The sequence below is a fragment of the Equus przewalskii genome, chromosome 11, assembly GCF_037783145.1.
Source record: "Equus przewalskii isolate Varuska chromosome 11, EquPr2, whole genome shotgun sequence".
NCBI classification, from domain to species: domain Eukaryota; kingdom Metazoa; phylum Chordata; class Mammalia; order Perissodactyla; family Equidae; genus Equus; species Equus przewalskii.
The window spans coordinates 28,208,813-28,235,742 of NC_091841.1; the positions used below are offsets into that span (position 1 = coordinate 28,208,813).

General features: G+C 46.7%; 1 protein-coding gene across 4 annotated transcripts in view; it reads left to right on the top strand.

The window, feature by feature from the left end:
• The window catches only part of KDM2A (lysine demethylase 2A), an 89,665-nt gene extending 63,165 nt beyond the window's left edge, over positions 1-26,500 (top strand). For all 4 annotated transcript variants that reach the window (XM_008533638.2, XM_008533647.2, XM_008533662.2 and 1 more), the window contains 10 exons: positions 2,118-2,512; positions 12,365-12,448; positions 13,933-14,202; positions 14,738-14,869; positions 16,562-16,651; positions 18,644-19,356; positions 21,270-21,433; positions 22,013-22,171; positions 22,749-22,964; positions 23,412-26,500. In XM_008533638.2, the coding sequence (XP_008531860.2) occupies positions 2,118-2,512; positions 12,365-12,448; positions 13,933-14,202; positions 14,738-14,869; positions 16,562-16,651; positions 18,644-19,356; positions 21,270-21,433; positions 22,013-22,171; positions 22,749-22,964; positions 23,412-23,593 (2,405 nt within the window). In that variant the 3' untranslated portion in view covers positions 23,594-26,500. The remainder of the gene's footprint in view (positions 1-2,117; positions 2,513-12,364; positions 12,449-13,932; positions 14,203-14,737; positions 14,870-16,561; positions 16,652-18,643; positions 19,357-21,269; positions 21,434-22,012; positions 22,172-22,748; positions 22,965-23,411) is intronic.
• Positions 26,501-26,930: the final 430 nt, after the last annotated feature.

Below are 26,930 nucleotides of genomic sequence, written 5' to 3' on the forward strand. Positions count from 1 at the left end.
AGAAAGATGATCAGTTGTCTAAAATGTCTTATTGTGTAAAGAATGGTCTTTGGCACAATAAAAACTAGGAGTGTATCATCACAATAACTCTTACTATATTCTAGGCACCTTACTAAGCAGTTCACATACATTAAGTTCTTATTAATACCTGTGAGGTAGGTATTATTATTCTCATTTTATATGTGATAGGAATATTAAGGTTCAAGGAGATTGAAAACATTGTTCATGATCTTAGAGTTAACAAGTGGAAAAGCTGTAGCTTGACCCAGATTGGTAAGGCTCTAAAATCTATATTTGTAACCTCTGTGCTTTACTGTTTCCTCAACTTCTATCAAGAGAGGTGTTTTATTGATTGGCAGGATAGTTTCAGCTATACATTTTTGGGTTGTTCCGTGTCTTAAAGTGCAGAGGAGTCAACACTGTAATATCCTGTGGTCACGTGTCTCATGGAGTCTTCAATCCAAGCCAGATATTTTTTGCTTTAGCATTTTCTGCTGAGGATAGTTTATTTTCTCATTTGAAAATAAAAAATGCTCACCCAATATGTGAAAGCAGAATACGGAATTGTCTATACAGCATGATTTCAATTTTATTTAAAAATGCATCTAATCATAGTCATACACATATACATAGAAAAAGATGGAAAGAAAATGTATCACACTGTTGAGTTTTTATCCACAGGTGGAGGGATAAGGGATGACTTATTCTTTGCACCTTCCTGTATTTTCTAAATTATTAATAGTAAACATCTTACTTTCATAATTAAAGGCCAGCGAACATTTAAAAATTCTTCTTTCATTAAAACTTTTATTTTCAATTTGTTTTGACTATTAGAATCTTCCTTTTAAAACATATTCAGTTTGGAGCCAGCCCAGTGGTGCAGCAGTTAAGTTCGCACATGCCACTTCGGCAGCCTAGAGTTCGCTGCTTTGGATCCTGAGTGCATACCTACACATTGCTTGTCAAGCCATACTGTGGCAGGTGTCCCACATATAAAGTAGAGGAAGATGGGCATGGATGTTAGCTCACGGCCAGTCTTCCTCAGCAAACAGAGGAGGATTGATGGCAGGTGTTAGCTCGGGGCTAATCTTCCTCAAAAAAAAAAAAAAAAAAATCATAATATTCAGTTTGTTGGCCATGTTGCCAGGATTTTAATTTCAAAACTTAATTTTATGACCAAAACTGCTTTTTTAATATATGTGCTTTATACCGTCTACTTTTTTTTTTTTTTTTTGCTGAGGAAGATCAGCCCTGAGCTAACATCTGTTGCTGATCTTCCTCTTTTTTTTTTTGGCTTGAAGAAGATTAGTCCTGAGCTAACATCTCTGCCTATCTCCCTCTATTTTATGTGGGTTGCCACCATAGCATGGCTGATGAGTGGTGTAGGTCCACACCTGGGATCTAAACCTGTGAACCCCAGGCTGCTAAAGCGGAGCACACCAAACTTAACCACTAGGCCACAAGGCTGGCCATGTATAGTGTCTACTTTTTTTTTTTTTAAAAAGATTGGCGCCTGAGCTAGCAACTGTTGCCAATCTTCTTTTTTTGAAATTTTCTTTCTTCTCCCCAAAGCCCCCCAGTACATAGTTGTATATTCTAGTTGTGAGTGCCTCTGGTTGTGCTATGTGGGATGCCGCCTCAACATGGCCTGACGAGTGATGCCATGTCTGCGCCCAGGATTGGAACTGGCGAAACCACAGGCCGCTGAAGCAGAGTACGTGAACTTAACCACTCGCTCACAGGACCAGCCCCTGTCTACTTTTTAAAAAGACAATGAAATCATAATCCCAAATTTAAGTTTGAACTTGAAGTTAATTTATAGCCGTTATCACAGGTACCTTATTTCTAGCACACAGTTCAAAGACTGGGCCCTTCTCAGTCTTTTCGAAATCCAATTGACTTTTTACCTCAGTTGTCCTGCTAGCTCAGGATCCTGTTTTGACCTATAACTGTGATTTTCAATAGCAGACAAATGGGTTGGAATAAGGAGAGAGACCATTTTTAAAATGTAAGGACTTCATTTATAACCTCAAAGCCCCTCCCATGCTACCTATTTGTCTCATTGATCGCATGGCCAAGTGGCATGTTCTTACTTCATGTTTGCTTCCTCCTGGCAGATTTGGAGTTAAATGGTTTGGAATCTGGAAATGGGGATGAGGAAGCAGTGGATCGAGAACCCCGACGCTTGAGCAGCAGGCGCTCCGTCCTCACTAGCCCTGTGGCCAATGGGGTCAGCCTGGACTATGACGGACCGGGCCAAACCTGCCGCAGCCTTCCAGGCCTGAAGAAAACCTTGTCTGGGGGCTCACCCTCTGACTCCAGCCGCGGCTCCCACAATGGCCAAGTGTGGGACCCGCAGTGTAGCCCCCGAAAGGACAGGCAGGTGCATCTGACCCATTTTGAGCTTGAAGGCCTTCGCTGCCTTGTAGATAAGTTGGAGTCTCTGCCACTGCACAAGAAATGTGTCCCCACAGGGATAGAAGATGAAGATGCTCTCATCGCTGATGTAAAGGTAAGCGCTGGTCATATTATGTGACCTACTGATCTGGCTAGGGCAGTTTCTGGATTCTGAGAGAGAAAGTACAGGAATTTTGGATAATCTCTGGTTCAGCCAGAGAGAAGTTGATATGTGCGTGTGTGCGTGTGTGTGCCACGCAGTGTTTCACTTCCTTAAGTGAGGTCAGGTCCCTGTTATGAAAATACTAACATTTGTATGTTCCGTTAGGACTTAAATTTAGTCCTAAAAACACAGATTTCAGGCTGCCCCTAAAAATAAAGGAGAGCCTGAGAAAGTATTTGTGTTAAGAACTGTTACTTTAAACAAGTTACCCTTGGATGAAGAGGCCTGTGTTAGAACATAAGTGGCTGGTAACAATCTCTAGCAGTCTTACCCCAAGCAGATTGAGAAGAAAGAAATTGTTCTATGTTGGATATGTTGAGTAGGTTTAACATATTTAGTTTCAGATTTATCCAGTATTAAAACTTGAAAACATTGGGGCAACTTGTGAGAAAATTATCATTTTAAACATAATCTATCTTACTGCTATCTCAAATTTCTTCACATTGTATATTTTTCTTCTTTTTCGAGAGGTCTCCCAGCGGTAGTAATATTGAAAGCCTAGCCCACCCCTCATGGATCTCTCTCAAGGAAATGAGTTTATTTTTAAGGAATCCAGATTTGAGCTATCTGAACTGGACAAAGTTCTTTTATGTCTTTCCTCATAAGTAACCTTTAATATGAGCACCAAAAAGCATGAAGCTGGGAATAACAGTTTTCTTTCTTTCTTTTTTTGAGGAAGATTAGCCCTGAGCTAACATCTACCACCAATCCTCCTCTTTCTGCTGAGGAAGACTGGCCCTGAGCTAACATCCGTGCCCATCTTCCTCTACTTTATATGTGGGACGCCTACCACAGCATGGCTTTTGCCAAGTGGCACCATGTCCACACCCGGGATCCGAACTGGCGAACCCCGGGCCACCGAAGCAGAACGTGCGCACTTAACCGCTGTGCCACTGGACCAGCCCAACAATTTTCTTTTTAAGTCAGTGTTTGGAACTATGTTTTGGGTGCAGGGCATTGGGTATGAGTATTAGAAAGCAAGTTCTCAATTTGTAATGTGTTATTTTTAGAACCTATCATACAGATTATTTTAAGCCACAGAAGAATTCAGAGGCAATAATTTTATGTGACCTTAAGGAAAGTGGGCTAGTATCTCATAGTACGTCTTTTCCATCCCTGATTTCTGGTTCAGGTTTTTCCTCGGCCACCACTAAACAGCTGAGGTGCTCCCTACCTTCTGCCAGCCACCTCAGGAGAGAATTCCTGCCAGGCCAGTGGCGTAGTGGTTAAGTTCGCACGCTCTGCTTCAGCGGCACGGGGTTCGCTGGTTCAGATCCTGGGTGGGGACCTAGCACCACCTGTCAAGCCATGCTAAGGTGGTGTCCCAGATAGAAGAACTAGAAGGATGTACAACTAGGATATACAGCTATGTACTGGGGCTTTAGGGGGGAACAAAAAAGAGGAAGATTGACAACAGATGTTAGCTCAGGGTCAATCTTAAAAAAAAAAAAAATTCCAAAGTCTGGGATAGGACCTGAATGTTTTTTTCTTTTTACCACTGATGTTTTAATTATATCTTATTGTTTATGCATCAGTGAAAAGGTGAAAAATTAAAGAGGCTGAAAAGAGGTCATAACCTGGTGAGGTTGATCCTCTCCAGTAGTGACAGAAGCTGGACAGTTGATTTTATAGTTTGGTTTTATAAGGTTTGTTCTAGAAGAGGCAGGTGGTATCATTGTGGTTTGTATTTAGGGGAGGAAATGACAGAGTTCCAGGTAGGTGTGGTCCTCTTTCTATAATGATTAATGTGCAGCAAAACACGCTTAGCCAAACGTTTCCAGACTCACAAACTAGATTCCGGACTCCTTTCCCACCCCTGAGTGAGCAAAGGACATTTAAATTTTTTCTTTTCCACTGTGATAAGACACATATAATTATATTTTCCTGAGAGTTTGAGTGTAATATTTTTCTTTGTTTCTACAGAAGATTTTTTTAATGTAGCTATTCCATCATGGATGCATGTGAGAAACATTAAATTGTGACTTTTGGGACTTATTAACTTGTATAATTGCCTTTAGGAACCCTAAGAAGAAAGATTTCTAAGTTTGTATCTCACTAACATTATTTTGGCCTGGATATCTGTATTTCTTTATTTTTTTTTAAATTAATTTCATTTGTTTATTTTTAACTTTTTTTTTTTTGAGGAAGATTAGCCCTGAGCCAACATCTGCTGCCAATCCTCCTCTTTTTGCTGAGGAAGACTGGCCCTGAGCTAACATCCGTGCCCATCTTCCTCTACTTTATATGTGAGATGGCTACCACAGCATGGCTTGCCAAGCGGTGCCATGTCAACACCCAGGATCTGAACCAGCAAACCCAGGGCCGTGGAAATGGAAGGTGCGCACTTAACTGCTGTGCCACCGGGCCGGCTCCCTGGATATTTGTATTTCTAGTTCATGAAAAAGAAAAATATCTTTTCAGTCCTAAAGGATTTGACTCCATTGAATCCACTTGTATAGGAAGCCTTTAATACTCCACTAATCAGTTGTACAAGGTCAAATGTCGTGATAGAAATACACAAACTGGCCCAGCCTGATGGCACAGCAGTTAAGTTCATGCATTCTGCTTTGGCGGCCCAGGGTTCACCGGTTCAGATCCTGGGTGCGGACGTGGCACTGCTTGTCAAACCATGCTGTGGCAGGCATCCCACATATAAAGTAGAGGAAGATGGGCACGGATGCTGACTCAGGGCCAGTCTTCCTCAGCAAAAAGAGGAGGATTGGTGGCAGATGTTAGCTCAGGGCTAATCTTCCCCAAAATAAAATAAAAAAAGAAATACACAAACTCCCTTAACTAAAGTACTAGAGAATATTGAAGAGGCAGAGTGGTAGGGGAAAGTGTAGAAAGATTTTGGTCAAATATTAAGCAGAGTAACAAGAGCAGCAAGAAGGGGAATGAGTTAAGACGAGACATCTAAAGAGGACTCAGCATTATGAAGTGTCTAGAGGATGCTTCCTGTGTTTACCCGGAATCATGGAAAACATGGCTGCCGTCACTGGCATAGAGACCAGAGTGCGAGGACCTAGTGGCCAGTAGGATGACTGCGTAGGCTGACAATGTTTGAATTCTCCCTGCAGGGGCTTGTCCACACCTTCTCTTGTTTACCTAATACCACAGTCAAAATGCAGCTGATATCAGAAGACAACAGATTTAGATCCCAGATCTGCAGATACTTTGACTTAAGATCAAATAAACTAATTATTCCTGCACTTGAGCAGCTAGGTTTAATCTGAGCTTCAGATAATAGTAAGTTTAGAGCTTGAGTACTTTGAAAATCTGAACATCACCCAAAAGAGAAAAAGCATTGGATTGGGTTGGTGCCAACTCACTGCACAGCTGGAGGCTGCAGTGCTAGAGAACTTGGTGCTTGCAGCACAGAAGGCCACACTGCAGTAGAGGACAGAAGCAAGCCCAGGGCTTACCCTTCCTGCAGAGAGAGGAATTGTTTCTCGTAGCCTGTATGGCTCAGAAATAACTAGCAGAAGAGATGAGAGGGAAAGTGGTGAGATGAGATATCCGTAATTATATAGTCTCTGGAAGAAAAGTCAATTTTAGTGATATGGTAAAGGAGCTTTGAAGATTCTAAAATCTTAAGTTCTACAGTGTTGAAGAAAGAATCATAGAATATAGAGTTGGAAGGAGATTAGATGAAAAATATGGTATTAAAAAGTATTTATTATTGGGGTCTGGCCCAGTAGCTTAGTGGTTAAGTTTGCACACTCGGCTTCTGCGGCCCGGGGTTCGCAGGTTCAGATCCCAGGCGTGGACTTATGTACCACTCATCAAACCATGCTGTGGCAGGTGTCCCAGACATAAAGTAGAGAAAGATGGGTATGGATGTTAGTGGATGTATGGATGCAGTCTTCCTCAGCAAAAAGGAGGATTGGCAGCAGATGTTAGCTCAGGGCTAATCTTCCTCAAAAAAAAAAAAAAGTATTGATTATTGGTAAAGTTAAGGGGAAAGTAATCAGTATGTATAAAGTCCTATTTGGGAGAGTTGTGGGTAACCTTGACTCCTAAAAGTGTACTAAAAGGTAGAATGGAATTCTTTCCTACTGTGAGATATTCTCACATTTCTAAAATTGAGAAGTTGTGTCCTTGATGTTGAATAAAGAGGCAGGACCTGGAGCAGTATATATAGTGCAGTCCCATTAATTTGAGAAGGGGAGTCTGTGTGCATGCAGGAGGGGCTGGAGAGGGCTCATCAGCTGCTGATGGGGTCACAGCAAGGTGGTGGGAGTCTGCTAGAAGACTCTTGAGTTTTTAATCAGACTTTAGTCTGTTTGTTTAGTCTGTTTTGTTAGTGTTTATTTTGGTAATAAAGAAGTTCTTAATACATGTATAGATATAAAAAAGAAGCTTTTAATATGTCAATATATTTGGCTGCCCAACTCTCAATGAAACAAATTCAGTATTGTTGAATATTTTCCTACTTCCCTGTTATCTCTAAAACATTCGATAAGCTTAGCAAGCATGTGACTTTGGGATAGATACTAGATCTCTGAAAGCCTGTTTTCTCCTCTGTAAAATAACATCTACCTCAGTGGGGTTGTTGTGAAAATTAATGAAAATGTTAGTAAGGTACTTAATGAACAGTACCATTATTACAGAAAAAAATTAGATGTTACAAATCTGTGAAATTCATTTATTCCACCACTGTGCATAGTGCCTGCCAGGAACCAGGCTGAGTGTTGGGGTGAAGATGCAAACATGCCATGGACCAAGCTCTCAAGGGGCTTTCGTCCAGCGGTGGAGCAGGCATGTAAGTGGGCTAAGAGAGTAAGTGCGCACAGGTTACAGGTGCTGTGCAGGGCACAGGGCACGGAGCCAACACTGAGGGGTGGGTGGCAGATTCTGTCCTGAGGGAAGGTGGTGCCATTCTTCTTAATTCACCAGTTAATAAACTTTCCTGTTAGATGACACAAATTGATTACTACAACGCTATATAAATAGTAAAAGCTCTTGATTTATAAATTTCAGAATTGTTTTTGTGGGGCAATAGCTTACCACTGCTCTGCTGTAAGATTCTAACATTTTAGTTTTTAACTAGGATCTAAAAATTTATACTAGGCTCCATCCCAGGAGTATGAAGGGACTGAAGCAGAGAGTTACGGTTTCAAATAAATACAGAAACACTAATCAGAAATCTTCGTCTGATACTTTAGGGGTGATTCTGACACTGAAGAAGAGGAGAACTGGTATTGGACCCACTATTATTAGATCTTAATCCATTAAACCAGATTGGGGAAAAAAAAGCAACCTGTATAAATAAAACTTCATTTGCAGTTTTTACTGACAAGATATTTGTAATAATTCACGTATTCTTACTGAATGATATTACTGAGTAGAAAGTTTTAAATAACTGGGCTATGAGGCATATAAGGTTAAGTTAAAATAGATATACTTCTTTATAATGTTTTCATTATATTTCTGTATTATGGAACGTCATGTTCTTACTAATTCTGATCTTTGTTGCCTGTCTTTTATTCTAAATTAATAGAAGAAAAAAATTAGACCTTGTTTAATTGTGACTTGGAGACTTACTTGGAGTGAGTTTCCTAGCACCCTATCTGGTTTTTGCCCTTTCCTGGTGGCCTCTAAAATTTGCACTTGCTACAACTTGAACTTGTGTTTTCTTTGGGAACAATATGTTTCTCGTAGTATTCATACTCTATCATCCTTCTAGGATCATCCCTCTAGGTTAGATAGCACTAAGACCAAAATAAGAATTTTCCAAGAAGACTTCTCACCCTGTTAAGAAAAGTTTTTCAAACATGATAGGCTGATTGCACTCCGACTCTTAAAGTGCAAACGAAAGGTTTAGGATTAGAATGACCATAAAACATTTCCAGGAAGAGCTCACGCTAAAAGCACAGAAGTCCCTCCTTTCCTTGGTAAACTACTGTAAAAATTAAAATATGCAGTCCCTGGTGCCAAAGCCCCAGGCCCCCAGAAAGCCTGTTAGGCTACTGACTGAAACCCACTGAAACACCTGTCCTGGAAATAAACAAGAATGCTTCCAGTATTAAGAGCTAGGTTCTTCGGGGCCTCAGATGTTCATTTCAAAGCAGCTTCTGTAATAGCCGCAAGTGCCAAGTTACGTTTGTAAGAGTCTAAAAATTACGTAAATCTGGACTCAGACTACGGTACACTGTAGCCTGAGAGAGAGCTTGTTCAGTCTGAGCTTCACCCTGGCCGTGGATTGGTGCACGGAGAGTGGGTGACACACATCACTCTGGCTGTCAGAACTGGCATCTAGGTGTCTGATAAGATGCAGGGCTGGCTGCTTCATCTAGGGCATATCAAGAATGAGACAGGCAAAACAAACGACTGGAATAGGCTAGAACAGGAAATGTGCAGGAGTGCTGGTGTCCTGAGGCTGGGGTAGTCTGAGGGGCAGAGTCAGCATAATAAGTTCTGGTCCCAGGAGACCGGCAGATGTGCCTTCCCTGGCTCCCTGCGGCTGGTCCTAAGGCAGGAGAGTAAGGCACCTTGCCCTGAGTTCGTGCCTCAGCTAGTTTGGGTTGGTCACAGTGGAGCTGCTAGAAGAGCTGTCTCGGCATTTCTGTTAGGGTGGTGGAGCTCCCAGTCAGAACCAGAGGCAGGCATCTGTTGTAGAAGTAGTTGATATTAAACAGACATATTGTATTGAATATCTCAGTATTGGTTGAAATGTGTCATTCCTGAAGCTTTTTCTGGAAACATGTATGCCGGTTCTGGATTCTAGGCTGGGAGCACGGCAGTGTGAGGGCAGGTGAAGCAGGCCGGAGTGCCGGGAGAGAAGGTAACTCCCGAGGAGCTCGGCTCCGGTGCCTGGCATCCCAGAGGCTGAACTTCGGGCCACTCGATGTTTGCCTGAGCCCGGGGAGAGAACTGCGTGTGCGCAGTCTGTGCAACAGTACGAGGTGACCCTGAGGGGAAGGGTGTGGACTGAGACAAGGACAAATGCGGGACCAGATGCGGAATGGGTTAAAGCCTTCCCTCCCACTGGCGCCTTCCGAAGTCGGCCAGCGCAGCCCTCAGGGGCCGGCCCGGGTTCTCCGGTTGCAGTGGCGGTGGGAGGGAGAGGGCGGGGCGCGGCCCAGCTCCCCTCCCCGGGCGGGCCCTCCTCCAATCGCCGAGAAGAGACCGGCGCCGAGCACACCCCTCCCGACTCTGCAGCAGGACGGCTGGGCCCTCTGCCTGACTCGCTCACTCGAGCTCAGCTCCCCCTCCTGCCATCTTCCGTTGCAAAGCATTTCTGGGAGCTGCATGTGGGTGACGCAGCAGCATTGTTCGCAGGCACAGGAAGCCGCGGCTGAGCTGAAGGGCTCGAGAAGGAGCTCAGCGCACTGCATGCTGCTCCCTCTGGGTTGCCTGAAGGGTTGTAGCCAGACTGCCCTGCCTTATGTACTCTGGGAGATTCCAGAATTTTCAAGTAAATCGGAATTTTCTTAGAGGCGGAAAACCTAACTCCTTCAGCACAACTTCCAATACAGAAAACAAAACAAAGACGCTGGGGAAACTTCAGCCAAGAGCCTCGGCAGCTCCAGAGCGACCAGAAACACAAGGTCAGGCGGGCGGCCACAAACCCTTTCTGGTGTGGGGTGAGCGTAACTGTGGGGACTTTGTCTTGGCAAAGAGGCAGAACTGCCCGGGGCCAGCCCAGGACAATGCTTAGCTGACTCCGTGTTGGGTGAGCGTCACTGCACTTGTTCACAACCTCACCTGGTGGGCTGTGCTTTTGAATTGGGTCACTTGGCTTTTGGGAATCCTTTCCCTTTCTCTTCCCAGACGATGCTGTTCTCTTCCCCTTCCTGTGATGTGTCGGGTGTGGGCTTGTGTTTGAATGTTCTCCCGAATGCCAGGAGCCTAGATAGGCGTCAGCCTTTCCGCACTCCACCCCCGCTCTCCGCTCTGCTCCCTGAGCCCCGTCCCAAACCCCCTCTGGTGAAGGGTGGTGGCTTCTTTATATGGTTTCTTGAAGGGCCTCAGCTGGAGTCTGCCTTTTTTGATGAAAGCAGGGCGTGCTTGGTTGTATGGCCCCAGTGAAATAAGGCTTGGAAGGAAATCTGCATTTCCCTCCACACCCACACAGACCCCAGGAACTGAGTCTGTATGTGTGAAGAACTGCCCCCGCCGCCCCCGTGCAGACACGGTTTCTCCACTCCCCTTCCTATCCCCCACAAAACCTTGCAGGGAGAATTAGACTGGTTCGGGTGAACTGTTAGGCTCCTTTGCTACTCTTAAACAGTCTTTCTGTGCGGTCTGTTTTGCTGAAAGTGGAAAGTCCCTGTTTGTGGACAGCTCAGTGCTCTCAGGCAGAGGAAATGGGCAGAGTCCTACTCCTCGGCAATGCGAAGTGGGGGAGGGGAGCTGTGCACTCCCTAGCACACATTTTGAATGGACCTGAATTTTTCACCCTAGGGAGATTAGGAGCCCGTACCAGAGCCTAGTCCCACGTGGCACCGCACCCCGCCTCTTCACCCCCACACAGTGTGGTGCTAACAGGAGGCTCCAGAAGAGGATGCCATAGCAACTGGAAGTAAATAAAACGCCTGCAAATGAAATCAGTTTTGGGGGAGGGTGAGAGGCATCTGGAGACTTGGCAAAAGGGATCTTTGTGGAGGAGTTTCGTGGGTATGAGTTAAAGGGTCTTTTCTGAGTCCCAACTCTGGGATTTGGAGCCTGATCCTTAGGTAAAGGATGAACATGCTTGGTAGAGAAATGCTTCATGCTTCAGAAAGTCCTGGTCTCTAGACCTAGAGCCCACAGGGTTGTGAGAATGCTTAGTAAAGATGGCCCAGGCATCAGGCATGCTGACCTGTCCAGGATCAAAGTTTAGTTTTTGCTGAAACAGTTAATACCCTGTACACACCAAAGGCAACTGGAAAGGAATCGTGTCCCTTGTCTCTGGATTTGTTCTTTTCCTGTTGCTTTTGCTTTAGGGCTCATGAGGTCAGAGGAAGAGGGATTTCAGGTTTGAGATTCAAAATTTCTGTCTAAAACATAAAACATTTGTTTCAAAATAACACTCAACCAGTGTGATTCACTGAAGTGGCACTTTCTTACTGTAGCGTTGTTCCTCAAGTCGTCCAGACTAGATTGGTTAAAGCCGGGAGAACTATTGCCCCGAAGATTGTTCCTCCCCATTTGTAGGAATAAAGGCAAATAATTGACCGAGTGTGTGAGTGTGTGTGTGTAAGAGAGAGAGATTTCAGCTTGAGATTTCTGTAGTCAGCCTTCGAAGAATGGAGCCCTGGGCTGATTCAAGACATTATGACTGTTCTGTTCATATTATTAATTCAGTATCAGCTGATCTTTCTTTTTTGCCACCTTGCTGACATCTGCAAAATGAAGGCAATACTTACTACCCGCTAATATTCACCTGGTATGGAAAAGTAAAGGATCGATAGAAAGTTTACTGTCGTGTATAGAACTGTGTGACAAGTAACGCTTGTCACTACGGGAGCAAGTTGCTTCAGCGTAAGTGTTAACAGTACAGTAAGTACACAGTGCAGGGTTGGGAGCAAAGGTAAATCTGAAGTCTTGATAGTGCCGTACTAGTTCGAGTTTCCTCTTTGGTCTTCGATGTCCTCGTCTTGCAGTGAGTCTCTATGAAGGGGAACTACAGGCAGTTGCTGGCCTGCCCTTGCCCTTGTGCTTGTGGGGACTGAGGCTAAGTCTGGGTGCTGTTGGGAGTGGTTGGCTCTTTGTTCACTGTGCCCTGCTTTTTTTCTGTCTTCTCTCCTATCCTACTCATAGATTTTGCTGGAGGAGCTTGCCAACAGCGATCCCAAGTTAGCCCTCACTGGAGTCCCTATAGTACAGTGGCCAAAAAGGGATAAGGTAAGAAGCTATTCTTCTTGATCTTCAAGCTGCTGAAGCGTTTTGCTGGCTGACCATTACTGTTAAAAGAAGAACCAGAGGCAGACAGCTTTTGGCGCATTAGTATAAACTGACAGAAAATCATTACTCAGTTCTGTTTTGACTCTCAGGTTAGGGTGACTGGCTGTCTTTGGAGGTGACTCTCTTAACAGTACTATCAAACTAGGAGCCCTGCCTCCAGGTTGGGATGCCAAGGTGCACGTTTGTTCATGGGTCAGTTCCTGTCCTGGACCAGTGACTCAGTTATTTTCACAGATAGGATTTAAAACTAGTTAAAAATAATTACGTATACATTTAAAAGGCCAGTGTGTTTCTGTGTTAGAGTGAGACCACACTCTCAAGATTCCCCTTAATTTAGACTCTTCAGTTTCGAATTGAAGAGAGAAGAAAGGAGTTACCCGTTAGCTGGTAAATTGTCAGTTATGAATTTTCATGCCTCTTTAATTAGATCCTGTATAATTTTTTCCCATATTGTCCTTCATCAAGGTTATTTATTAAATAAAATAAGTGATAGCATTCTCATCTTAGCTATAAGTCCAGCAAATAAATTAGGCCTTTCTTTGGTGTTCACCAGCTGAAACTTGCAGAGCCATCACATTCCAGGAGTTTTTAGGCAGAATATAAAGGTGCATAGCCAAAAGATGTCTTTAAAGAACCACCTCCTCCTTCCTAGGTGGAGGAGTCCCACTTGGCCTCTGCTTGGCCACGTGGGACTGCCTCAAGACAGTTTTGTCATTTCTGGTCGTTGAGTGTTTTGTGTCAGAAAAGTGTTTAAGGCACAGTGGGAAATTAAAGGAGTAGAAGACATAGTCCTTGTTGTTAAAAAGATCACTAGCAGGGTAAACGTGAGTGCTGAAATTAAAATTGTAGACCCGACAGATTTATCCCACACTTCAGTATTGTTGTAGTGTCTGCTCGGTAGCAGGTTGTATGCTTGGTTTCAGAGTAATAAATAAACAAGACTTGTCTTACCCTCAGACAGTTTACTGTCTTCTAAAGGATTATATTATAAGTAGTGATATTCAGGGTAAGGAAATACTGGAGGGCCCCTGGAGTGACTTTGGTACATAGAAAGCTTTAGGAAGGGGCGAATCTTACAGCTCAACAGAATGAGAGGGATGTGGCTAAAGTAGTAGCCTGGGGATTTGGCACACTTTTTCTGTAAATGTAATATGTAGGTGATAAGTAAAGATAATAAATATTTAAGGTTTTGTGGGCCATAGAGTCTCTGTTGCAACTTCTCAGTTCTGACATTGCACATGAAAGCAGCATGGGGAATACATAAACAAATGAGTGTGGTTGTGTTCCAATAAAATTTTATTTACAAAAACAGGCAGTGGGCAGATTTGCTCAAATGCCATAACTTGCCAAGCCATGTAATCTTGTACCCTCTCGAGTCCTTACAGCTACCTGATATATTTGACCTCACTGCTTTTTCTTTCCAGCTTAAATTCCCCACCCGGCCAAAGGTGCGGGTTCCTACCATCCCCATCACAAAGCCTCACACTATGAAACCAGCTCCACGGTTAACACCTGTGAGGCCAGCTGCTGCCTCCCCCATAGTGTCAGGAGCCAGGCGGAGACGAGTCCGATGTCGAAAATGCAAAGCCTGTGTGCAAGGAGAGTGTGGTGTTTGCCACTACTGCAGGGACATGAAGAAGTTTGGGGGACCTGGTCGCATGAAGCAGTCCTGTGTCCTCCGGCAGTGCTTGGCAGTGAGTGATCTGCTGGGTAAAGAATTTAGGGGAGGGGTGGTGGTGCCAAAGGGACTGAAATACAGATAGTATAGAGTTACAGAGACTTGAGAGGTGGAAAGAAAAATGTTATACTCTCCTTTTGGCTTTCTTCATTTTGTCCCTTTGGGTATGTAGTACTAAAAATGACTTAATTTAATCTTTTGGCCTTATCCGGTTTTCAAATGAGAGGCCAGCATTTAAAGAGCAAATTACTGCCGTCTGTCCCCTCTTTCACTGGATTAGAAAGGAAGAACCTGTGGGGCCAAGGACAGGCCAACTGAAAATAAACTGATCTCTCTTGGTCTCTAGTTCCCAGCTAGTTGATTCTCCCCGTCTTCTTCCTCAGCCATTTTTCCAGCCAAAACCTCTCTTCTCTCCACCCAGTCTCCATGCTCCCTAAGTATTTACTGAAGAATTACAGGAACCAAAACGCCTATCTTCAGTTAAAGGGAAGCTGAAATGATAAAGATCTAAGTCTGTTCTTCTCTTGGTTTCTGTCTTTGTCCTCTTGTAGCCCAGACTGCCTCACTCAGTCACGTGTTCCCTCTGTGGAGAGGTAGACCAAAATGAGGAGACACAGGACTTTGAGAAGAAACTCATGGAATGCTGTATTTGCAATGAGATTGTTCATCCTGGCTGCCTCCAGGTAAGGAGAGGCCTAAGAGGTCCCTGAGGTCTCAGTTGATAGAATGTCTAAAGGTACTGAGTGGAGCAGAGGAGAGTGGGACATCTGTCACAAGAGGCTGCCAGCATCCCTACTGTGGGCCATCTGCTGTGGGTCATGTAGTGGCCTAACATCTGCCCTTGATTCAAGTGTCCATCCTGTGTGTCAGGCACTGTGCCTAGACCCTGAGGATAGACCAGTGCACAAAATCGTCCTGGTTCCTGCCCGCGTGGAGCTTACAGTCTCGCTTCTGGAGGGTGTGTTTGGAGTCCCCAGGCCAACATGGAACTGCCTAATCTGTTTTGGAATGCCTCATGCCTTTAAGTATCTCTGCTACATACTTCATTGTATCTCTGAATGTTAGTTCCTAAAAAATAGTGATTAATAATATTAGCTAACATCTAGTGAGTGCTGAGTCTGTATCAGGCTCATTGCCCACCTGAGGAGCTTTAAAAAAAAGTAACAGGGGCTGGCCCCGTGGCCGAGTGGTTAAGTTGGCACGCTCCGCTGCAGGCGGCCCAGTGTTTCGTTGGTTCGAATCCTGGGGGTGGACATGGCACTGCTCATCAAACCACGCTGAGGCAGCGTCCCACATGCCACAGCTAGAAGGACCCACAACGAAGAATATACAACTATGTACCGGGGGGCTTTGGGGAGAAAAAGGAAACAAATAAAATCTTTAAAAAAAAAAGTAACAATGAAGTTCAGACTGCAGCCTTAGAGGTTGAGTCAGTTCTTCTAGAATGGACCCTGGGCCTGGATGTCTTCAAAAGCTCCTCAGGTGACCCCAGTGTGCATCCGGAGGGGAGAGCCACTGCTGTACCTGCATTCTCTTGCTTAATCTTTAAGACGACCCTGTGAAGTTGGCTCTACCCCATTTCTGCATATTTCTTTAAACCTGAAGGGCATTCGTGGTGATACTTTCCCGTCCTCCCAAAGGTGTCAACTGTGTCATGACTGCCATCTGGCTGACAGTGATTATAAGACACTGTTAGTTGTGAGAAGCAGCCCAATTTCAGAAAGATTCAAATGTGAAAAATGTGCATCTTGGAATCAATAAAATAGGGTATTCTCTCCACAATGATGATAACAGTTAATACAAAGTGTTTACTATATGCCAGGCATTTTTCTAAACACTTTATGTCATACATAATTCATTTAATCCTCACCACAACCTTATAAGATGGGCATTGTTATTCGTCCCTACTTTATGGTTGGGAACACTGTGTTGCAGAGTACAGGCCACTAGTCTCTGAATCTAAGCGGTCATAACTACTATGCCCCACAGTCAGGATCAGACCTGGCACTGTTCCTGTGTGTTCAGTTCCTTTAGCAAAGTGGCACGAGACCCTCAGGAGAATATATGTGTCAGGGGAAGAGACCCCACATTGACCGAGACTCTTGGGAATCTCCTCGTGGAGCCTAACTGATCAAGTAACCAAGAGTGAGGTCGGCCAGTTCCCCAGTGGCTGAGAGTGGGGCCGAATGGCTCTTGGTTTTTATGGACCAATATGGTTAGGAGTGGCTAATTCTTCCAGGTTCTTCCCAAACATGTGACTGTGTTACTGTTTGATAAAGGAGGCTTAAGTGGCAGGATTTTCTTTTTTCTTTTTTTTAATGAGACAGATTTTTAACATCTTTTTTAACGTCTGTTTTAACCCTCCCTGCCTGTAGATGGATGGAGAGGGCTTGCTTAATGAGGAATTGCCAAATTGCTGGGAGTGTCCGAAGTGCTACCAGGAGGACAACGCAGAAAAGGCCCAGGTAAGGGACTATCCAGATCTGTGCACTGTGGGAAGAAAGGAAGCCTAAAGCCTAGGGGATGGCTAACCTTTGCCTTTGCAACTTTGTTTACACAGTTTTTCTGATCCAGGGAGGCTATTTTTTGTTTTGTTTGATATCTTTTTTTTTCCTTTGGTTAATTGTTTTCTTTTGTTTGAGTTTTTAGTGTTTGTTTTTTGTATATTATTGAATGTATTGTTCCACTTGGGGTCTGCAGATTCCTGAGGTCCTTTTACTCTCTGGGGCCCTAGAGAAAGAGGAACCCCAGCTGGGCTGTTTAAAGAGGGAGACAAGGTGAGCAGGGCTGCTCCTGAGGAATGAAACTCGAGGGCAGGCAGTGACCTGAGGCAGCTGGTAAATACAGTGGTGTGCTGGAGTTTCTAGTTAAGCAGGTTCACATTTTTGTCACCTTCACCTTTGTGGCCTCAAAGAAAGCCCTGCCCCTGTGCCCAAATGTATCCCACAGAGGCAGCCCCTTCCCTAGAGGGGACCGGTGCCATGACGTTGGTCCTGAGCAGCTGCAGTTGCTGGCCCAGTGGTCACCAGTAATGTCAGAGGGCCGAAAGGACTCTGGTTACTTGGGCCGGCAAGACAAGACCTGCTAAGGACACATACAGAGGAGGCAGCTGGCCTGGTGTCAGTCACCCAGGCCTGGGTAGTCTCCTCTAGGTGCACTGTGCAGGAATGGGGACAAGTGTCCTTGCCTTCTTTCTGTTTCTTCCCACTTGAGCAGTGAGCTAGTTGAATTTTCAGTCTAAATATCTTTGAGGGCAAGGATTTCTAGAGTTGATGGGTGCTGAAGTTCTCTGTATCCCACGTTCTTGCACCAGCAGCAGGTTCTTACACTAGCAGCTTTTGTATGTGTCTTCAGTGGTGGTGGTGCTGGTGGGCGCTTGCTTCCCTGCTGTAGCAGATGGTTTGGCAGATGCTGTATTTTAGTATTACTATCTAATGCATTGTAAAAGCCAGCACCCAAAAGGTGGTCATTCTCTTCCAACCATAGTGATCTAAGACTGTAAGGACAAAAGGGAGCATAGGGACATAAAATGTCTCTGTAAGAAAAATCGGAACTACTGCTGTGGTACCTAGTGGAACCTGTTGATTAGGCTTCATCACAGCATAGCCAGGGTGGGCTCCAGGAAGGAACAGGCCACTGGAGAGCAGAAGGGGCATAGGATGAGGTTGTGGTCATTTGTGCATTGTTGGCGTCACCAAAGCTGAACTCCTCATTTTCACCCTGAGCAGACTCCTCTGGGAACCGTGCAGTTCGCCACAGAGGTTCTCCCTCTCTGCCTTCTCTCTCACATGGGCTCGGTCTCCAGGGATGGGGCGGGGTGCTGAGTGGAAGCAGCAGCCTGCGAGAGTCAGGCTCAGGCACTGGCGGAGCCAAAAGTCATGGTGCTTACTGCTGTCAGATCCGGCATCCTAGCTCGAATAGTGCATGTTGGCTGCTTTTCTTCCACCGCCAGCATCTCCTCTTCACCTGAAGCACCTCCTGGGTGAAAGAGCTCATTAGAGACACAACTTAAAATGGTCAGATTGTGTAGGGGTAGAGTTGTGGCCACTTTAAAGGATGTGTTTACCCAGGGAATTATAATCCAGAAATTGGGATGTGAGTTGAATAGGTGGGCAAATGGAATCATGTGGCCCAAATTTGGATCCCACTCTTCTATACTTGGACACAAGCCTTTTTGTCACAGGTAGATTGCCCAAGTGACCTATTTTAAGGATTTTGTTCTGTAATCAGTTTTCTGTAGCACAGACATGAGTTCAGTTGCTGATCCTGGCAGAATCCAGATTATAGGCTCTGAGGAGATGACCACCCTGTGGCACGCAGGTGTCCCTTTCCCCATAGAAAAGCAGTGGTCTGTCTTGCTTCTAGTCCCCTGAGAGCAACAGTGAGGCTCACACTGTAAACTTAGAGGGTTTTGAAGAAAGGAGGCACTGACCTGACTCTTTGGGCCTGTTTTGCAGAAGCGGAAGATGGAAGAGAGTGATGAAGAAGCCGTACAAGCCAAAGTCCTGCGGCCCCTGCGGAGCTGCGACGAGCCCCTCACGCCCCCGCCTCACTCACCCACTTCCATGCTACAGCTCATCCATGACCCGGTGTCCCCCCGGGGTATGGTGACTCGGTCATCCCCTGGGGCTGGCCCCAGCGACCACCACAGTGCCAGCCGCGATGAGCGCTTCAAACGGCGGCAGTTGCTGCGACTGCAGGCCACAGAGCGCACCATGGTACGGGAAAAGGAGAACAATCCCAGCGGCAAAAAGGAGCTGTCTGAAGTTGAGAAAGCCAAGATCCGGGGATCGTACCTCACTGTCACGCTGCAGAGGCCCACCAAAGAGCTCCACGGGACATCCATTGTGCCCAAGCTGCAGGCCATCACGGCCTCCTCTGCCAACCTTCGCCATTCCCCCCGTGTGCTAGTGCAGCACTGCCCAGCCCGAACCCCCCAGCGTGGGGATGAGGAGGGGCTGGGGGGAGAGGAGGAGGAAGAGGAGGAGGAGGAGGAGGAAGATGACAGTGCAGAGGAGGGGGGTGCAGCCAGGCTGAATGGCCGGGGCAGTTGGGCTCAGGATGGAGACGAAAGCTGGATGCAGCGGGAGGTCTGGATGTCTGTCTTCCGCTACCTCAGCCGCAGAGAACTTTGTGAATGTATGCGAGTGTGCAAGACGTGGTATAAATGGTGAGCAGGGATACAGGGATCAGGAATAGGGGTACGGGAGTAGGTGGCAGGTTTTCCATATGAGAACAGCATGCGTCTTGGCATCTGGAGGCTTGTCAGGTTCTGAAGGCTTGAATCAACCCAGTCTGTTCCCCAGACAGTGGGTCCTATTAAAGGTGTGGCCAGTTGTGCCTGCACGTGTTATCAGGGAGATTTGGCCCTTTACCTCCTCTCCCTGCTCCATACTTTCCCAGCTCTCTTTACTGGGTATAGCAAACTGATTTGGAGGATGGATTTGTACAGTTTGTGCTAAAACTTCAGAGTCATGAGTTTTCTCCCCACGTCAGCTGAACTCAATTTGTTGAGAGCCTGTGATGTGCCAGTCACTCTTCTGGTGCTAGTGACACAGATGACTACAGTTAAGCTGCGGCCTCAATTACCTCTCCATCTAATGAGAGAGATGGACATGTCTTTTCAAAAAAATTGAAGGTGCTCATAATTTCCCACAGTTAATTCTCATCCACTAAATCTGGACCAGAATTCCTTCCTCCAGCGAGCAGAGTCTAGTTTTGAAGCCTCCTGAGACTTAATTTTCCTTCTTAACGAGACCTACCGTTTCCTCTCAAGTTCAACATTAAGACACTTAGGGGAAAGAATCGCTAAAGGTGATGAGCAAAGATTTCCACGGGGCATTGCTTTTTCCTAAGCTCCTGGACCATGGGACATATCCTTTCCATATGGGTCAAACCCTGTTACAGTAGTTCTTACAGTGTAATGCCCAGACCAGTGGCATCACCTGGCACCTTTTTAGAAATCTGGGCTCTCAGGGTCCATTTCAGAACTCCTGAATCAGAACCTCTAGGGGTAGACCAGGCAATGTGTTTAACAGATTCTCTTCCAGGGGATTCTGACATGTGTTTAAGTTTGAGATCCACTGCCCTATTGTAAGTGGCTTGTTTCTGCCATAGAAGTTTCATTTGCCATTGGTGAAATTTTTTCAGTCTTGAAATAAAGACTCCATTCTTCACAAACACAAGTTTATTTCCCAAATCTGAATTAACATGTGATCTACCCAAATTCTCCTAATATTTCTCTTCGTAGGGCTAGTGGGCCTGCCTGGCTCTATCCCTCGGTTTCCGGGCTCAGCCACATAAGACTCCCATTGTGTGCCGTCTCCCCTTCCCCTGCCAGCCAGACTCTGGGCTGGGCTGGGAGGTGGGGGCTGTAAAATATTAAACAGCAGCCTGTATGTTGCAGTGCTGTTTGCGGCCTATGGACTTGCAGATTGCAGTGGAAAGGCAGGCCTCTTCCATTCAGTCCTGCTGTGGTCTGGCTAGAAAATGTAGAGAGAGCACTGAGGCAGAAACCCAAGGGTGGGAGAAGACTCTCCAGGCCTGATAATAAAGAGCCTCTTTTGGCCTGATGCAGTAATGGGCTCTTTCTAGAGCTTAAAGCAGGATGAACTGTGCAAGTGCCAATAGCGCCCTGCTTCTCAGACAGCTGGGAGTGACTGGCAAGGGAGAGAATGGAGGCAAGCCTAGTAGCTTCAAGCAGGCAGAAGTCAAATTTTTTAATGCTCCCTTATATACACTTTGGTGGGAGCCATACCATTTAATGCAAATGAGGGGTTAGAGTATATTGTTTGCTGTGTGTCCCTAATAACCGTGCTATGTTCTCAGCCCACCCAGAGTAAATCAGGGTGAACTGGTCAAGTTATCCACTACTTAACCTCTAGGGTTGCTGTAAAGGACAACCCCTCTTCTGTGAGGCAAAACAATGACAGGCGCAGTCTTTGTGTGCCTGATGAAGAACCTAGGCAGGGTGACCCTCCAGGCGCTCTGCTTTTCCCAGAAGCCTCCAGCAGCCTGTGATGGGAGCTCCTCCGACAAGGAGATCAGGTTATTGACAGCTAGTTCTCTTTCCTTCTGTCACAGGTGCTGCGACAAAAGACTCTGGACAAAAATTGACTTGAGTAGGTGTAAGGCTATTGTACCCCAGGCTCTAAGTGGCATCATCAAGAGGCAGCCAGTTAGCCTCGACCTCAGTTGGACCAACATCTCCAAAAAACAACTGACGTGGCTCGTCAATAGGCTGCCAGGTGAGCAGCCATGCGGCTGTCCTTGCAGGGACGCAGGAGTGGGCAGGAAGCTGGGTGTGGGCAGTGCTGCTCAAAAGTGCTTCAGGGCAGCAGTCCGTGCCATTGTTGCCCTTCTGCTTAGCAAGAGATTCACCTGGGGCCACCTTCACTGCCAGTCCCCAGGGCGCCACTCAACTGGCAGGCCAGTCACTGCACTAGACAACGAAGAGAATGGGATGAGGTGCTAGTGACAGCCCTGCATTCTCCGCATAGCCAGGGAAGAGGGGATTTGAGTAAGTTGTTGCCTGGGTTAGCCCCTTGCTCCCTTCGGCATTTTGAGGTCGTGGAAAGACAGGGAGTCACTCACACTTAGATTGCTCTGGTAGGAACTAAGCAATCAGTTTTGCCACTAAAGCTAGAAGATGTGATAGAGGACACCATAGGAATCTTTGAGCTGAATTACTAGCATAAGGTTAGTACGTAGTCCCTGTCCCCGTTAGACTGGGAATCCATTTCCCTTGGTCAGATCAGCTGGCAGTTGAGGCTTTGGGTGTGCTGACAGAGTGTATTATTGCCTATCTCCGTTTCCTTCCATTGCAGGACTGAAAGACCTCCTCCTGGCGGGCTGTTCCTGGTCTGCAGTCTCTGCCCTCAGCACCTCCAGCTGCCCCCTTCTCAGGACTCTTGATCTTCGGTGGGCAGTAGGAATCAAAGACCCTCAAATTCGGGACTTGCTGACTCCACCGGCTGATAAACCAGGTATGCTCTGGGCCTGACTTCTCTGTGCTTGTCTTGGGGTAGCTTTGTCTTTCAACAGACTTTGTCCTCAGAAGCTAAGGTAGTCCCAGAATGATGCTATGGAAGAACAGAAGAGTGCAAATTGAGAACAGTGATGGACTATGTACAAGTGCAGGTTAACTATTTACAGCCAGATTACCTACAAACAAAGGAGTAAGTCCATTTTGTGGGTCACTGGAGTTTGGGGCCTAGAGAGTATGAGCCTGAGGAAGTCTGGGAAGGCTTCATGGTGGAGGTGGAACATTAAAAGCTGCTTGCATGATATGGTCTAGAAAAGTGTGGGAGTGTGGGAAGGGTAGGAGCATTCCACACATAACCCTTTTGCTGTGTAAGTGAGGCATAATCTAGCAGCTGGGAAGAAAGAAAATGTGTCTGGTTTCCCAGAAACTGCCCCCATATACTGTTCACTCTCTGCTGTGGGCAATTCTGCTTAAGCCCTGCAAGGGGGCCTGGCCAGCAAGTAGCTAAAGCTGCCTACAGCTTCAGAGCTGGGCTGGAGTTCAGAGTTTTGATCTAGGCTCTTTTCCTACCTATGCAGGTCAGGACAATCGCAGCAAGCTCCGGAATATGACCGACTTCCGGCTAGCAGGCCTTGACATCACAGATGCCACGCTTCGCCTCATCATTCGCCACATGCCCCTCCTATCTCGACTCGACCTCAGTCACTGCAGCCACCTGACAGATCAGTCCTCCAATCTACTCACCGCTGTCGGGTCTTCCACTCGTTACTCCCTCACAGAGCTCAACATGGCAGGTATGCTGCTGTGACGCTACATGACAGACAGCGCCCCATGCCTCCTGGCGGTCCCAACCCTTTCTGGAGCTTGACCAGTAGAACAGAAAGAACTTGGGTCTGTTGACTAAACCGTGTTCACTTGTTTCCTCACATCTGGACAAGGACATGGATTTCTAGCCTTTCTTAACTGATGGGGGACTGAGGCCTCGAGTAGTTGTCAGGTGCCAGGAGCACAGCCCCCAGCCAGCTGCACTTTTGTCAGCCTTGCAGTGCAGGGACTGAGGCGGCAGGGGACCTTCAGAGACCACAGTGCCAGTGGCACTTGTGGTCTCTAAGGCAGGTAGTCATGGAACAAAGAGGGCTTTTGTGTAGCATTGTAAGGGAAAGCTGGAGAATTGAGCAGCAGTAGTAGGCTCCTATGGCTATGCATACATAGCATTGTCCTCCTTGTCACTTTCCCCACAGGTTGCAATAAATTGACAGACCAGACCCTGATCTACCTACGGCGCATCGCCAACGTCACCTTGATTGACCTTCGAGGATGTAAGCAGATCACTCGAAAAGCCTGCGAGCACTTCATCTCAGACTTGTCCATCAACAGTCTCTACTGCCTGTCTGACGAGAAGCTGATACAGAAGATCAGCTAAGACACACCCAGCCCAGACTGAACAGGAAACCGATCTTCCCTTGACTCCCCAGCCGGGAGAGCCTCTCTCCCCGGACCTGCACGGGCTCTGAGGCCAGCGTCACACTCCTTCTCTGCTCTCCTGTCCCTTGAGCCCTTCCCCTACAGGCAGGGCAGAGAGGGTGGGGGACACCAGGCTTACCTGCCTGCTCCTCTCCCTCCTAAGGAGAAGGGAGTAGCAAACTGATCCGAGGGGAAAGCACAGGCTGTGTGCTGTCAAGGTGCCTGCTCGCTTGCTCGCCCGCCCACTCGCTCGCCTGCCAGGAGGTCAGGCTCTCAGTTTGAGGTGTCTGTGCAACTGTCATCTGCGCTGGGCCCTGGGGCCCTCCTCCCCATCCATGGTCCCCAGCAGTGCCTGGTTCTGAGGAAACTCCCAGGGAAGAAAGCAGCCCTGTCTCCGTGGCCGGGTTCTCCTTGTGGTGTCCAGTGCGTGTCTCTCCTCCTTCACACTCTCCCGGCTTATGCAGGAGGGGCCAGCAGCCCCAGGAATGCCAGACCCATGCAGATCACACTGGTGCTGTTGAGGTGTCTAAAACCTCGTCTGTGTCTGCTCTCCCTCCTCTCCCCTCCCTTTAGCTTGATCCTGTCCAATGCTCGTGGTAGTTCACATAATGAGGTTATCCCACCCTAGACTTCCCCACCATGAGGTCCTTGTTGCACTTATTGGGGTTGAGGCTCTTCAGAGGAGCTGGAACTGTCTACCCCAGAGACACCCCATTTTATTGCTTTCTAGACAGATTCTGAGACAGGCACCATCTCCTTGTTCCCCTCCCTTTTCGCCCTCCTACTGCCCTTTTTCCACATGTTCCTATTCCTGCCTGAATAGGGCTTTCCCAGGATGTGTGTTCTCAGAGGGAGCAGCCTATCTCCTCCAGCTGGGGGGAGCAGAGAGCCGGGCCATGTCCCCACCTGCCTCCCGGCAGGCTCCGGGCCTCCCGTGTAGTATAGCCCCCAGAGCCCAGGCCTGTGTTTAGCCCCAGCGCTCACTCATCTGGCACCTTTTGGGGGGGGGAGGGGTGGGTCCTGCTTAGAAGCCAGTCACCTGCCCTCTGCCTGCAGCCGTGGAAGGGGGTGTGCATGTGCCTCTGTGTGTGTGGCTGAGTGTATTAGGCGTGTGTGTGGAGGGAGGGAGGGGAGCATGGTGTCTCCCACTCCACCGCCCTGTGTCAAGCCCATCAGCTGCCCCCTTTTACTTTGCATTGAACGGCCTGTCCAAAGATCCTCTCTCTAGGGCAGCAGAGAGCTTTTTGCACTTTAAAAAAAAAATAAGGAAAGAAAGAAAGGTCGAATTTCTTTTGGGTCAATATTTAAGTGTGTGAGGAGATGCTCAATAGCAGCAGCCTGTGGCAAGAGCTTATAAACGATAGATGCGGATTTGCACTCTGCTCCCCATCAGTAAGGATAGCGATAGCACAACGTTGCCCCGCCTTCTCGTCCTCCAGCCCCATCCCTTCCTGGCCCCGGTCCGGCAGCCCAGTCAGGCTCTCCTCCTCCGGAAGCCCTACAGGGGAGGGGAAGGAGCCCAGGCACCAGGGGTCTGAGTGTGAGCCACCGAGGAGAGACGCCAGCTGCACCTTTGCCACTTCGAAAGCAATAGAGGCAGAGGGGCCCCCTCTTTGCCACCTAGCCCAGCTTTGACCCTGGCATTGACTGGCTTCCTAAGAGAAAATTGGGTCCTGGGAACGGGTGGCATTGTGTCTGTTTCTTCCAATCTGCTGATTTTCTTGGCTGCGCCTTAAAAGCAGCAGTCTGCTCCCGTGACCCTCTGCCCCTTTCATTGGTCTCCAGGCCCCAGCGACCTGGGGCTGAAACTTTGAGGAAATGCCAGTGACTTATTCCAGAGTGCCTCAGTTAGGGGGACTTCTCTGTAAAGAACCCTGGGTATTGAGCAAAAACCTTATTAATATTATTGTTAATGACCTATAATTGGAAGCTTCCTGCCTTTTTTTGGTTGCTCCTGTGGAAAATACTGAAAAGATTACTTTGTTTTGTTTTGTTGTCTTTTTATAAAAGGGGAGGTGGAGAGACCCCTTCAGAGCAGGGATTGTGCCGGGAGAGTGCCTCTGACTTTGGGACATTTCATCAACAGAAATTTCCAAGCTGATGGTTTGTTTTGGGTTTTGGTTTTTGTTTGTTTTGGGTTTGGAAAAACAAGCATTTTTACCGCGCACGTAAATTGGTCAGCAGAAAAGGGAGCCCAGGAGTGGCGGCAGATGGACCTATGCCCTTGCTGGGTTTTCCTTTTCTCTGGGACTGTGAGGGGGGAAATGGTTTTTAGAGGTGAGGGTTGGTCCATGTGGAGGAAAGGAAAGTCTGGAGACAGAGGAACCCGGGAGTTCCATCGCATTTCCTGCCATCTGCTCTTAGATATGGCCTTGCCAGGAGAGCTGCCCTCCTCAGACCCCAGGACCAGACACCCTGCCTCCATCTTTCCAAGCACCGGGGCGAAAAACCACAAAGGAAAGGAAGAAAATTTATATATATATAATATAAAATCACTTGGTGATTAAAAAAATAACTGCTCCATAAATAAAACTCCTAAAGTCACTATGTTTAAAGGGTTTGGTTGTGTTTTTTGTTTTTCGGAGAAATATTGTAAATATATATTTTTTGTTGCTGATTTAGAGTCAATCTCCAATGTTGTGCTAAAGAATTTAAATTAAATGTAAGCATTAAGGGGACAAGTCATGCTATCTCACTTGACACGCTGGGATGATTCTGGGCCAGGGAAGGAAGGAAGCTAGCTGGACTTTTGTTTTCAAAACGTTCTCCACTATTGGTTTTAGGAAGAGCAAGGACATCTTTTCCTCTGACACGTGGGAATGGGAGATATTTGTGTAATAAAATTTTTAAAAGACAAAAAAAGAAATAGCCTCCAATGGGAAATATTTTGGTTTTTTTTCTTTTCTTTTCTTTTCTTTTTTTTTAATAAAAAGGCTTTAAAAACAGAAACCAAAAACTAAAACCTTTTCTGCCTTGGTGTGTGTGTGCGCGCGTGAGAGACAGGATGAGTCAGAAGGTCATGTGGGCTCTTGTGCCGGAGGCCAAGGCCAGAGGTTGCCTGCTATACACATTTACTACTTTTCTTTCCTCCTTTTTTTTTAATTTCAAAAAGCAGCACTTGCTTCTAGAAACACCACGACATTTTACTCCTTCAGGGTGAACTTTTTAATAGATGTGAACATTTAAATAGGAGGTTACCTGATCCCCTGCCCGCCTCCCCAAAGGCAGTGTTTGAAGGGGTAAGGACCCCTGCCGTGCTCTCCTGAGACCGGGCCTGGGGATTTCTGATCTTGCTG